The sequence below is a fragment of the Amphiprion ocellaris genome, chromosome 18 (genome assembly GCF_022539595.1).
Source record: "Amphiprion ocellaris isolate individual 3 ecotype Okinawa chromosome 18, ASM2253959v1, whole genome shotgun sequence".
NCBI classification, from domain to species: Eukaryota; Metazoa; Chordata; class Actinopteri; family Pomacentridae; genus Amphiprion; species Amphiprion ocellaris.
Genome location: NC_072783.1, coordinates 2,963,085 through 2,976,057, shown reverse-complemented (window position 1 = coordinate 2,976,057; position 12,973 = coordinate 2,963,085). Strand labels below are relative to the sequence as shown.

Here is a 12,973-nt window from a genome sequence, read left to right as displayed (position 1 = left end):
ATGGTTTCATTTGGACGACTATCTTGAGGCCCCTCCATGTGGTTTAGTGAGGTTTTCTGGAACAGTTCTACAAAGCAACCTGCAGCAGAAGAGGCATTGAGAGTTTTTAGGAAGTTCTGGAGACCAGACTTTAGAGCAGCAGAAACATTTGTCAGCAGTTTGAGCAGGAGAAGGTGAGCTTCAGAGTAGAAATGAGACAGAAACCTTCTTGACCCGTGTGGTGAGGTCCTGTACCAAGAGTTTGAGCAGGTTGTGAAGAGTCTGTAGTTCTTTGGTCTGAAAGCACAAGAAGAGTCGACTCATTAAAGGAGAAAACAGGAGATATTGTTGGTTCTTCTGTCACTCTGCAGTTTCCTTAGACTGAATATCAAGTTTATATTTTAAATGATTTCCCATGTGAGCCCAAGAAGACTTCAATAAACTCCCTCCATCCCCTGGACACAACATATTTTATTACCATGTTAAATCTTTTTTTAAAAAATATGTTAATTGAGTTTTAATCATAGTTTTAATCATAGTTTTTTCTCTTTGCTTGTTTAGTTTTGTCATCTGTGTAAAAGGTGCTAAACAAATAAAGTTGAATTGATAAACTGAATAATTGACTAACTCATGATTGTGACAACAGAAGTATTTTCATTGTGATTTAAGGGTTTATTTCATTTTTAAGGTTGGGGTTAAAATCTTGACAGAAAAAGAAGATTAAAGAAATAAACTACATAACAAAAAGCAATTAAATCAAAGGAAAAAAAATTAATACAATGAAACTTAAAAAGTTTTATTAAAAAGATTTAAGAAATTTAAGATGTAATTTTCTAATTAAACATTTAATTTTTTAATTAAATGTTTTGTCTTTTTAAAGGTTTAATAATCTAATTAAATGTTTTGCATTTTTAAAAAATGTTTAATATTCTTCTTGTTTAATTGTATTTTTTAAATGTTTAATTATGGAAAATATTTTATCTGTAATTTTTAATATTTGTATTTTAAAAAAAATTTGCACCAGATTATCAGTTAATGAAGGTTATAATTATATTTTCAATTTTATTTATGTTATTTTTCTTTTTTTAATTTGTCATCATGATATTTATAACCTTTAAACCAGGATGAATTAGAGGCTAGAGATCCATTATAAACACAGCTATGACAAAAAAGTATATATATATATATATATAATTTTAAATTCTGTTATCATCAATAATGTTGGTGTTATACTAAACAGCCAAAACAAAATAAGACATAATTCTTTAAAATACATTTTATAGTACACATCTACTGACTTGTATTTGAGCTATATCAATACGGATTAAAATGTTATATTGTTTTATAGTTTTTTTGTTTAATTGCCATAAGGTACTGGCAGTTCTGTTCACCAGTTAAACTCTGTTACTGTATATTTGTGTAAATGAACACGTTCCACCACTGAAGACATGTCTATTATATTTATTAAATGAAAAATGAAGTCATTTAAAGGTGATTTAACTTCCACAAATGTTACTACAAGAGTTAAACTTACAGTCGGCGTCCATAATCTGCCTGACTGCACCGCAGATTTTATGAGAGCTGGTAAATGGAATTTCTCCTAAACAGCTTTTGTACCTGCTGTTAAAGGAGGCTAAAACCAGCAGCTTCTCTGGGATCACTTGTTCATTTTTTCGAGGACAAAACTGCCTGAAACCTGATAAAGCACCAAAAACAGCAGTCAGCTGAACGTGGAAAGATGAGTAACAGCTTACTAATACACAAATAAATGAAAATAAGAGCTTAAAATTGATTTTGTTCTCACAAATTCAGTTTTATGTGACATTTTTCAGAATATTCTTGCTGTTATTTTAGACCTTCTCTTAAATTGTACAGTGTTTTTTAAATTTCTATTTTTTTTGGCCCAATTTAAGCAAAGAAATACAAGCCGAGAAGGAGAATATACACATCAGATTTAAAAAGCAGAAACATAAGCTGCCAAACAAATGCAATAAGTAAAAGATCCAAATACCTTCTGAAGTTTATATAGTTACTGAAATAATCACATTAAAGTGTCTTACAGTACACTATAAAACCCTACAGACCAATAAATTACTGTTGAATACAGCCTAATTCTACCAGTAGTGTTAACTTTCACAAAATACAGATGAAAACTGTAAAATCTGATGCTTCTTTGGAGTCAAAAACAAGAATGACAAGCTGATGATATGAAATGAACAAAACATTCAACATAAAACCACAAGAACAGACACAAAATGACATAAAACATTTAACCTCCATTAAACCCACTTTCACCTGTTAACTTTTTGAAAGCAAAGCAAAAAGTGTTGTCCTCCCTGTCTGATCAATGACAGCTTCCCCTTCAGTTAATCCTCTTTCATCTCCTGTTAAATCTTAGTGGATCCTCTGCTGGATTCCTTTGACCTTATGAGAGGAAAAGCCATTTAAATGTAGGTGTAGTTGCAGTAAATCACCACTAGATAGAGCTGAGACATCACAGACATCAGCTGACTGGAACTGAAGACGAAATATACTTAATCATCAATCTAATATTGCAGCTGATTCAGCTTCATATACTGTAAAAAATGGAAAATAATAACAGAATTTATTTGGATTTGGTATTAATAACATTTAATTAGTAATGTAGTTGGTACCGAAAGCTGTCGGATAAATGTCATGAAGTACAAAGGTGGACTAGAAGTATAACACATCCTTAGATTTATATACTTAAGTAAAACACAAATACATCAAAATTGTACTTTAGTACAGCAACTTATTGCTTCTTTCATGATTTTGATGACATATTAGAATTTTTACAAAGTGTTTTATCACTGTCATTCCTCAAATTACCAATAATATTCCATGTTTTACTACTTCAGAGTTTAATCTTGAAGATTTTTTGGCATGTTGTGTGGATGTACGATTTACATTAACAAAGACTTGTTGTTGGATTGTAGATTTTGTCTCAGGACTCTATAATGTTGTTTCTGGCCAAGATTCCAGAATGTAAATGGATCAAGAACATTGTGGTGGGATTCTAGAATGACGTATGATTTGCAGAATGTTAAAGGATTCTAGAATGTTGATGGATTCAAGTATTCAGGTACTCGAGGATTCTAGGATGTTGTCATTTCAAGATTCCAGAATGATGTTGGAAGATTCTGGAATACTGATGGATTCTAGAATGTTGTTAGATTCTAGAATGTTGATGGATTCTGGAACGTTGTCTTCAGCCAAGAATCCCAGAATGTTGTGAAATTAATGCAACAGGACGTCAGAATAATGAAAGCGGTGAATCATGTTGAACTAAATGAACCTGTAACTCCTGCTTATTAAACAATAAAAGTGCAGCTCTGCATATTTTATCAGGCAGCGCTGCATCGATTTCCATTCCTCAGGTCGTTCCTAATACAGCAGGTGGAGACAGAAGAAGTTTACAGATCAGGTGATGAGCTTCGTGCACTAAAGAGATTCTGAATGAGGGACGGTTGAACTCACAGTAGTATATAATGAAATAAAACAAGTTGTTCGAACCCAAAATGGAAAAAAGTCCAAAAATGTCAATAAATCTTAAGATATCACTTAAAATTTGTCCCAAATAACAAAACCCTGTTTAAAGTGACCAAATAATTGTCCAAAATATTATACACTTGTTAAAAAAAGGCTTGAAAAATCATTGATTTTATGTAGAATTCTGCAGAAAAATGAGTTATTTTACTCCCTTTACGGACATTTTCTAGCTTATAATCAGTTCTAGAAACACAGTTCAGCAACATCATGCGTCAGATCATGTAATTTAGAAAATGCAGCTTCATGTATTTACACACAGAAGCTTAAATAAACAGATGAAAATAACCGATGAACCTGTTTCAGTGGTTAATTAGCCGGTGGAGCTAGAAGAGTTAATCTGCAGTTCATTTAATCTGGTTCCTTTAACCTCGTTATCAGCTGACCACTTAGAAACACAGCGGTTGCCATGGCAGCGGCCTTATTGGCTAACTCCATGTTTCTGTGTTTCAGATGATCACATTTAGCTGATTTCATTCCTATTATCTCCCTCCAGGCGCCCCCTGATGTCGTCTACGTCTCCTATTTAACTTCCTGGAGTCTTCAGAGACTCTGGTGATGGAGTTGTGAGTCGGAGTGACGTCCGGCTGCACATAATGAGTTTGTATCGACTGACCCAGAGTCAGCTGTTAGAGGTTTTAAACAGGGGAGGCGAGGGGACGCTCTGATGGATCGATTTCCCTTCTCTGCTGAGGCGAGCTGCAGTGAAGGATGCAGACACGTCGTTATCTGGGCTTTAATAGCTGCTGTTTGGCGGCAGGAGCTTCATCCGTTTACCGTCTCTGCATCCAGATTTCTGCTGGTCCAACTTCCTGCTCTTCTTCTTCCTCAGCTGTGGGCTCTTTGCAGCATAAAGTTCTGATTCAGTTTCCTGCTGCTGAAACTCTGCTGTTGTTAAATCTGAGGCTCTGAGAACAAACTCTGTCTTCCTTTCCTGAGGCCGACTTCATCAGACTGAATGTTTCTGCGCTGACTTACCTTCATGTCGTCTTTATGTCATCGCTTTGTTGTTTCTCTTTATTTAGCTCAGCTGCATCCCTCTGTACAACATTAGGACTCAGTGGAAAGCAAGAAACCCCACCAATTAACTTCTAAATAAATACGGACTCAGAATTTGTACAAAAAATGACTCAGAAATGGTCTAAAACAACATTAGCTGGTCAAAAAAGACTCATAGTTTGTCCAAAATAAGTAAAAAAATGTGTCCAAACTGACTGATTATTGTCCAAATCTACTTTAAAACTTCCCAAAATGCCCAAAATTACTTGGAATTTGTCCAAAAATGACTCAAAAACTGTCCAAAATGATATTTCAAAATATAATATTAAAATCTCAGAAAATAAAAGTTATCTAGCAGTTTCACATTTAGATAATCATCTTTCTCACATTGTTGAGCGAGAACACTTCATTAACTGCAATCAATTAGTCATTAAAATGATGTTTTTATATATAATCCTGTTGTAAAAGGATTATATTCAACAGAAAATCCTACTGAAGAATAAACTGTGCAGACTTAGTGAAGAAAAAGACGTATTTAATCAGATAATGAATATGAATAACCATCTGTTATCTGCAAAGAGGGGCGGTTCACTGTTTATTTGTGTATTGTTTTGTATTTTTTAATCATTTTTTTTTGTGTGTATATCTTTGTTTTTGTAGAAGATTTTGATGAGATTACACCCAAAACTCTTTAAAATACATTCAGCTTTGGCTCTTTGGGTAAAAACACACTTCTGTTGTGAAGAAGTTCAACCTATAAATGTATAGAAACATATATTTTTACACATTTCTATAGCTGTGCATAGTTTAAGCCTCTGTTTTCCTTCTTTAGTGTGAGCAACTTTAGAGCAACGTTAACTAATATAGAGCAACTTTATCTAATATAGAGCAACTTTAACTAATACAGAGCTAGTTTAAACCTCTGCTTTCCTTCTTTAGTGTGTTTTATTTGCAGTTTCAGTCAAATTCTTGGTGCATTCTTTGCATAAATCCCTGATTTCTTAGGCAAAGCCACCAAACCTTGAAGCATCAGTGCAGCTGTTCTGCATAGTGACCAGTGAAACTGCGCTTCCATCTCTCTGCACATTCATTCAGAAAGGTGTCTGGTCTTCTTAGCTTGAAATCAGCGCCTCAGGTTTCCACCCAGACCAACGTGAAGCAGTGAAAGCTGCCTGCAGCCTCTTTACTCCACCGGTAGTAACGCTGGAGCTGCTCCACTCAGATGGAATCAGCAGAGCCACTAATGAGGAGAGGAGCTGAATCATCCTGACTTAAGTCTAATCAGTAACTGTGGAAGATGAGCAACTCTCCCAGAGCTAAAAGAAGAAAAAAGTGATTGTTAAAAATGATGGCAGTAAGAGTTTTTCCCCTCCAGCTGCTCCTCGGGCGACGACTAACCTTCTTGTTTTCTTCAAGTGTTCACGTAGAAGCTCACATCCCGTTAAGCTTTAAGGAAGTGCCAAGAGCCCTAAATCACAGCACATGTCGTGATCCACGGGAAATGGTCATGAATACTGTCACACTGGATTCTTTGCAGCTCGCCTTGGCCCCGTTTCTTCCTCTTTGCAGAGGAAAAGCAGGAGGAGAACGGTGGATGCTCGCTCGGGTGGAAGGATCTTATTTAAAAGCCGATGTTGGTCTTCGTTGCCCTCAGAGACGAGCACACACAAGGCTTAAGAGGATCACACGATGCTGAAAGTGTATTTCTTGTTGTCTCGGGGGACCGTGGAGACAAATGACTCTGTGATCTGACGGGTAGCGGCAGAATCTGTATTTTATTTGATTTTTATATACACACTACCGTTCAAAAGTTTGGAGTCACTTAGAAATGTCCTTATTTTTGAAAGAAAACCAGTTCATTTTCAGTGAATATAGCATTAAATGAATGATAAATCCAGTGTAGACATTGTTAATGTGATAAATGACTATTGTAGCTGGAAACGACTGATTTTTAATGGAATATCTCCATAGAGGTACAGAGGAACATTTCCAGCAACCATCACTCCTGTGTTCTAATGCTACATTGTGTTAGCTAATGGTGTTGAAAGGCTCATTGATGATTAGAAAACCCTTGTGCAGTTATGTTAGCACATGGATAAAAGTGGGAGTTTTCATGGAAAACAAGGAATTGTCTGGGTGACCCTAAACTATTGAACGATAGTGTAGGTCAAGTTTAACTCATTTCGAGCAACTTTAACTATTATAGAGCAACTTTATCTAATATAGAGCAACTTTAATTAATATAGAGAAACTTTAACTAATATAGAGCAACACTACTATTCAAAAGTTTGGGGTCACTTAGAAATGTCCTTATTTTAAATTAAACTTTTAAACTCTTAACTTTTGAACGGTAGTACAAAATTGTTTTGTCTTGAGTATAAAACTCTATAAATAAACTCGACTTCTCAGCCAGTCATTAAATTTTTCATTCAGTCAAATGCAACACACAGTTTATTATCATGTCTTAACATCTTTTTTTTTTCAAGTATGAAAATAACAATATCAGAAATAAATAACAATAAATAACACTGTGAGTTACACCGTGATGCTGATTGAAACCATGAAGAACTGTCTCTCTCTGTCGGCTTTTTAAACTATGCTACTTATTCCTGCTGATGTTCAACTTTTGGTTGGAAAAACAGAACTTTACATTACAAAAGTGCATGATATAACTACATGAGATTCCAAATTTTAACCTCCAGTTGAAGCAGCAGCTCAGTCACGATGGATGATGATGTGAAATTCAAATATTTTAAATAATGTGACTTTTTTTCATCACAACCAGAGCTCACACATCACTTGCGAGGGAGAGAATAAGAAAAAAGATGTTTAAAAAAATGAGAATTTCAGGGTGACAAAAAGAAGAGGTTCATATACAACGTGACATAAAGAGCAGTTCATAGAAATGCACAGGTGCTAGGCAAACTGGTATAGAAGGAATGTGGACTGTGAATCGCTGATCACATGGATAATGTGCCCATATGATTTACAGTGTGTGGTTAGTGTGTTTTTTGGTTTCTATTTGTGACGCCTCGGCTCCGCTCTGGTATTTTCATGTATTTACAGGTAACCAGTAAAACGGAGTTATTGCCGAACTCACAGAAAGTCACTTGATGTGAACGAGTTCCTGATCGGATGAGTCCTCGTCTGGCTTTGCTGGTAGAGAGGTAACAAGATTAAGTCTCTTTGTTCAGCCGCAGAGTTTTGTTCCAAAATAACAACGAAGGAATCTCTGTAAAACTAATATTTGAAGCAGTTTCTGAAGATGCAACATAAATAAATCTTTACTTACTAACTCAAACATAATCCCAACTCATGATCTTCTTGTACAGATTCATAAGGAAAGAGATGGTAGGTTAAACTTGACTTAGAGCCCATATCATGCATTTTTACAAGTTTATAATTTGCATTTTTGTGTCAATTAAAACATGTTTACATGCTTTTAAGGTCAAATAATACGTTGTTTTTCTCCTCACGGAGGATGTACAAAGTCCCTTTTTTGACGAAAATCTCATTTTATCTCTCAGTTGCTGTTTTTGAGTTGGAGTTTTGATTAAATTAAACCAATACTACATGTTTACATTTATAAAAAGTAGCTTAAAATACACCTTGCTGCTACCAAATGTTCTGAATTTTGGCCAGTTTATTTCGAATCTCTACTGAAGATTTTATACCCATTTATTCCACAAGAGGTTGCCAACATTATCAAAGTTACTTCCTGTTTATAAATAATCAGATTGAATGATAATTTGCTCTAGTAGATGATGCAGAAGCTCCCAACTGGCCCATAAGTAAGGACTGACATTCACTGATAATGTCTGAACTTTGCGGGAAATATGTCGGACTGCATCGGAGCCAAAGTAGGCAGGTGTTATGCAAATGTGTTATGTGATGACATCATTAAGTAACAAAAGAAAAGCCTGGACTCCAAATGAGGTGTTTCAGGCATGTAAAAGGTAGAGTTTTGTAAGTTTGTGAGTCTTTTACATGCACAAATAAGCTGTAACACATGAAAGAAAAGAGAAAAAATACGTAATATGGGCTCTTTAAAGCTCAAACAACGAGTCAAACAGGTGGGAAAGAAGGTCAGTGATGCTGCAGTTCCTCTTAATGCGACAGTACTTTTTTTTTTAGCATGTTTCCCTTCATTGTTTTGGTCTTCCAGCTTTAACATTTTGGTTCAGTCTCGCTGCTTAAAAAGCTCTGAAAAGCCACCAGACAGTCTGAGATGAAGAGTGTTTAGCGGCTAAAGAGACAGCCAGTATTTCCCCCTGGAGTTAAGAGCTAAGAGGAAAGCAAATATTTGACTTACATTCAACTGGAGCTGCAACTATTCAACAGATATTTTAATTTTCTTGATCCACTGACTACGTGTTTGGTCTGTTAAACGTCAGAAAATATTGAAAAACCCTCATCAGAAGTGCTCAGAGCTCAAGGTTTTGTCCAAAATTCCAAAGATATTCAGGTTACTGAGATAGAACCAAAGGCGTAGCTACCAGATATGTTGGTAATGTACCTGCACTGAGGACTGCAACAGTCTGGAGGCCGAGTTGAAGACCCAACTTCAACTTTCATCGTGTTTTTATTCACATTTATCTTTTAGTTATTGTGTTTCTGTCTTATGAGCTGCTATTTTTAGCTGTACAACCCTTTGGTTCAAGCCTTGCTGTTTCAAATGTGCTTCATAAATAACTTTGACCTCGACATTGCTGCAGAACAAGCACACAACTAATGACAGCTGCTTCCTCCAGCAGGACAATGCAGCTTCACCACAACACAACCAGCTCAGGAATGGCTCGAGGATCACGACCAAGAGCTCGAGGCGTTGATTCAAACCCAACTCCACTGAGCATCTGTGAGAAATGTAGGAACGAGGATGTGGTTTTAACTTTCATTTTATAGTATATAGACTAAATATAGCAAGTAACCTCCACATAAAAAGTGTTTCAAAAGTCACAATAGCTGAGGTATGGTGATATGCAAGGTTTCTCTACTAAAATATAAAGAACATATTAATTAGACTGAGGCCATTCAATAGAACCAAAGGATCTACAGAGGTGTGACAGGTCTGAGCTGTTTAGAACTGCAAAATATTAGTCAGGTGCCTTTATTTTTGCTAGTATTTGTCATTTTAGTTGAGTTTCTTGTCAAAAAACCTCGTCTAAACTGAACCCCAGCTGCCTTAAAGATCTCTCATTAGCATATTTTAAGTCATTTGCTTGATCTGTGCAACAACGTGAACCTAACTTTGACAATTTGTGGTTTTAGCAAGAGTTATCTCATGTAAATATTTATTAAGTATAGCAGGTAAGTGTTTTAATAAGCCATAATAGCGGAAAATGACTGTGAGGATATGCACGGTTTCTTGAATGAAATATAAATAACATATTAATTAGACTGAGGTCATCCAATGGAACCAAAGGATCTACAGAGGTATGACAGGTCTGAGCTCTTTGAACCTACACAATATTAGTCAGGTGGCTTTATTTTTGTGAGGGTTTGTCATTTTAGTTGAGTTTCTTGTCCAAAAACTCCTTCTAAACTGAACCCCAGCTGCCTTAAAGATCTCTCATGAGCACATATCGGCTCATTTGCTTGATCTGTGCAACAACATGAACCTAACTTTGACAATTTGTGGTTTTAGCATGTTAATATTTCATGATAAATAATAAACAAACCTATAATATCTGTCCAAACTCCATGAGAACGGTGAGATATGAGAGCTGTGTTCTCACCCAGCGGTCTGTAACTGAATCCGAGGCGTTATTCTGGAACAAAACTCTTCAGGTAGAATCATGGAATGTGTTTAACCTCCTGGAAAGTTCGATGAAAGCAGCACGACTTGCACCAAGCTGAGAACAGAGGACGAGAGCACGACACCAAATTAACGAACACCAGACGACTGTTTGTGACGGCAAAAAGTAAAGAATTTAAAAAAAAAGAAAGAAACAAAGCTGAGAACAAAATCTGCAATAACTTAGTCACTGCGCCTGGAGCGACTGGGAGTCCGCTGGGAGGTGAATCCAGTTCAGTGTGGTCCAGCGGCGCCAGCTCACTGATGATGATGATGATGATGATGATGATGATGATGATGATGAAAGCAACGACAACAGAAACAGACAAAAGTGTGCCAGCAGGAATACAGAACAACCTTCTATGGCAGAGTGCTGTACATTCACATCCACACATCAGCTTGGTCGTCTTTTGATTCACTAACCTCACATTTCACAAAGTCTGCAGTGTCCTTCCCTCCCTCCCCACCCCGCCCTTCGTCGTCCATTTTCTCCTGAAAGTCCACATATCGTCCCTCCTGAGGCTCCGGAGACGGATGCAGCGTCTCTCCGGCTCTCCAAGCCTTTTGCCCCGGCTCAGAAGAAAAGTGTCTGAGTGAACTCCAGTGATGTGGCAGGAAACGATGACAATGACAGCTGGAGTTTTTTCTTTTTTGTTGTTGTTTCTCCTCCTCCTCCTCTTCCTCTCAGAGCGACGTGGACTGCTTGATGCTGTGGAAGCTGACCCGTGAAGGTGAAGTGGGGATGGACATGGCCTGGGTCATCCTGGCTCGGATCGAGTGCTGCTCCTGCCACCGGTGGAAACGCTTCCTCACAGCCGAGCGCACCTGTCAACGCAAGAAAAAAATAAAACTCTGTCAGCTGAATGATGGCTCACCAACCATGTTTACTCACATATTGTTTTGGATACGTCTTTGTTTGCTGTTAAATAATAAGACGCCTTTATGCGCCTGATGTAATAATAATAAGTTAAACTGTGTAACAGATGTCTGGAGGGCTGTTTATTTATTTATCACTACGGGGTGGGATTTTTTTCTTTTTTTATCAATATTTTATTTTCAATTAGTCTCTTTTTATATGTAATTATTTATATTTATATATATATTTTTTATTAGCATGTGTTTTTTATTCATTTAGTTTAATGCATGCTTCCTATTGAGATTGCGCTTATACTGACAAAACCAATAAACATTAAAATAATAATAATATAATAACTTTATTTATATTGCACCCCTGAGAACAGCATTCAGAAAGTGCTTTGACAGTTAAAACATGCAAACATAGAGATCCTGATAAGTCCTCAGCAGTGGATTTGTAGTAGGATCACAATCATGTGATCATCAGCAGACAGCTGATGTAGTGTTCACTTGTTGTCATGGTTACAGTGACACCGTGCTGCTATCTGGCAATGATACAGAAATCTTTAACAAATCCGTGGATCCAGACTATAAGCTGCATCACTGCCAAAATCTAATCACTTGGTCCTTGTGTCATTTCTGATCTTCCCTGAAAATTTCATCCAAATCTGTTTGTTCAATTTTGAGTAACGTGCACAGATGGAATAACAGACAGAAAAACGGACGCCGATCGTCACGTAACTCCGCCACATTCCTTGACAGAGTAAATAAACTATGTCTTACTCTTTGATTTTACAAGTAAATACTTATCTCATAATATTGCTTTAAAAATATGCTGTAAATGTGACAATAACATGTTTTATTGTTTTTCTTTCCGTATGTTTTTCTTGGCACAAATTGGCCGCCACATAAATCAGCCTCACAGTGAATTTACGGCTCTCGGTTCATATATTTCATACATTTGGTCAATGAAATCTGCGCTAACAATGTGTGATAAATCATTTTAATGGTGATTAAAGCGGGTTCCTCCTCCTCCCTGCGTCCTAAAATCAATCTCCTCCTGCGTCCAGCTCAGTGACCAGAGAACACGTTAACCTAAAAACATGATCCACCAACAAAAGTCTCATTTTATCACACTGTAATGTTTTACGGTTCATAGGCACCAACCGGCATTACGTTTGGCTCCGAGAAACATCATTTAATCCTCTACACATGTTTCGCTGCTAAATGTTTTCCTGTTCTGGTGAGCGTGACCGCGGGGATCCTTTGTTCATCTTTTTCATTGCTTCCCTCGGCCTGTAACTTAACACTAAATCAATATCCTCTGGAAGCTTCACATGCTGGTTAAGCCTTCGCAACACGCTTCCTGATGAGATGTTCATTCGTCATGCGGCCAGAGATCCCAGAAGCTGATGTTACCTCCACATGCAGGTCAAGGGATCGCTCGTAAGGTGGTGATTATGCTGGGATGTGCTGCAGCTAAACCGGATCTGTCAGAGCGACGCATCAGATTATGATCCGGCAGGTTCGGTTTGAGGCTCAGGTGGTGCATTTATGGTCTGTTTAGCAATAAAGGTATTGATTGGGACCTTGGGGAGCATAATAGGGCCGTTAATCTGGACAACACTTTGAAGTAACAGCAGCTACTTTCACTGTTTGTTCTCCTGATGCACGGAGAGATGAACGGTGATTGGAAAGTGCATGAATTTGTGGGTCACTTCAGAATTGGGGGGGAGTTGCTTCTCCAAGCGAAGGAGTTCAAGGATCTCAGGATCTTGT

The 12,973-nt window shown here is 37.1% G+C and overlaps 1 protein-coding gene across 6 annotated transcripts in view; it reads right to left on the bottom strand.

Moving 5' to 3' along the window:
• Positions 1-6,978: 6,978 nt before the first annotated feature.
• Positions 6,979-12,973, bottom strand: part of LOC111584347 (corticotropin-releasing factor receptor 1) — a 120,875-nt gene continuing 114,880 nt past the window's right edge. For 2 of the 6 annotated variants that reach the window (XM_023293484.3, XM_055004683.1), the window contains one exon: positions 6,979-11,164. In XM_023293484.3, coding sequence (XP_023149252.1) covers positions 11,024-11,164 — 141 coding nt within the window. In that variant the 3' untranslated portion in view covers positions 6,979-11,023. The remainder of the gene's footprint in view (positions 11,165-12,973) is intronic. The other 4 variants (XR_008599525.1, XR_008599522.1, XR_008599524.1 and 1 more) reach the window with 4 other exon arrangements.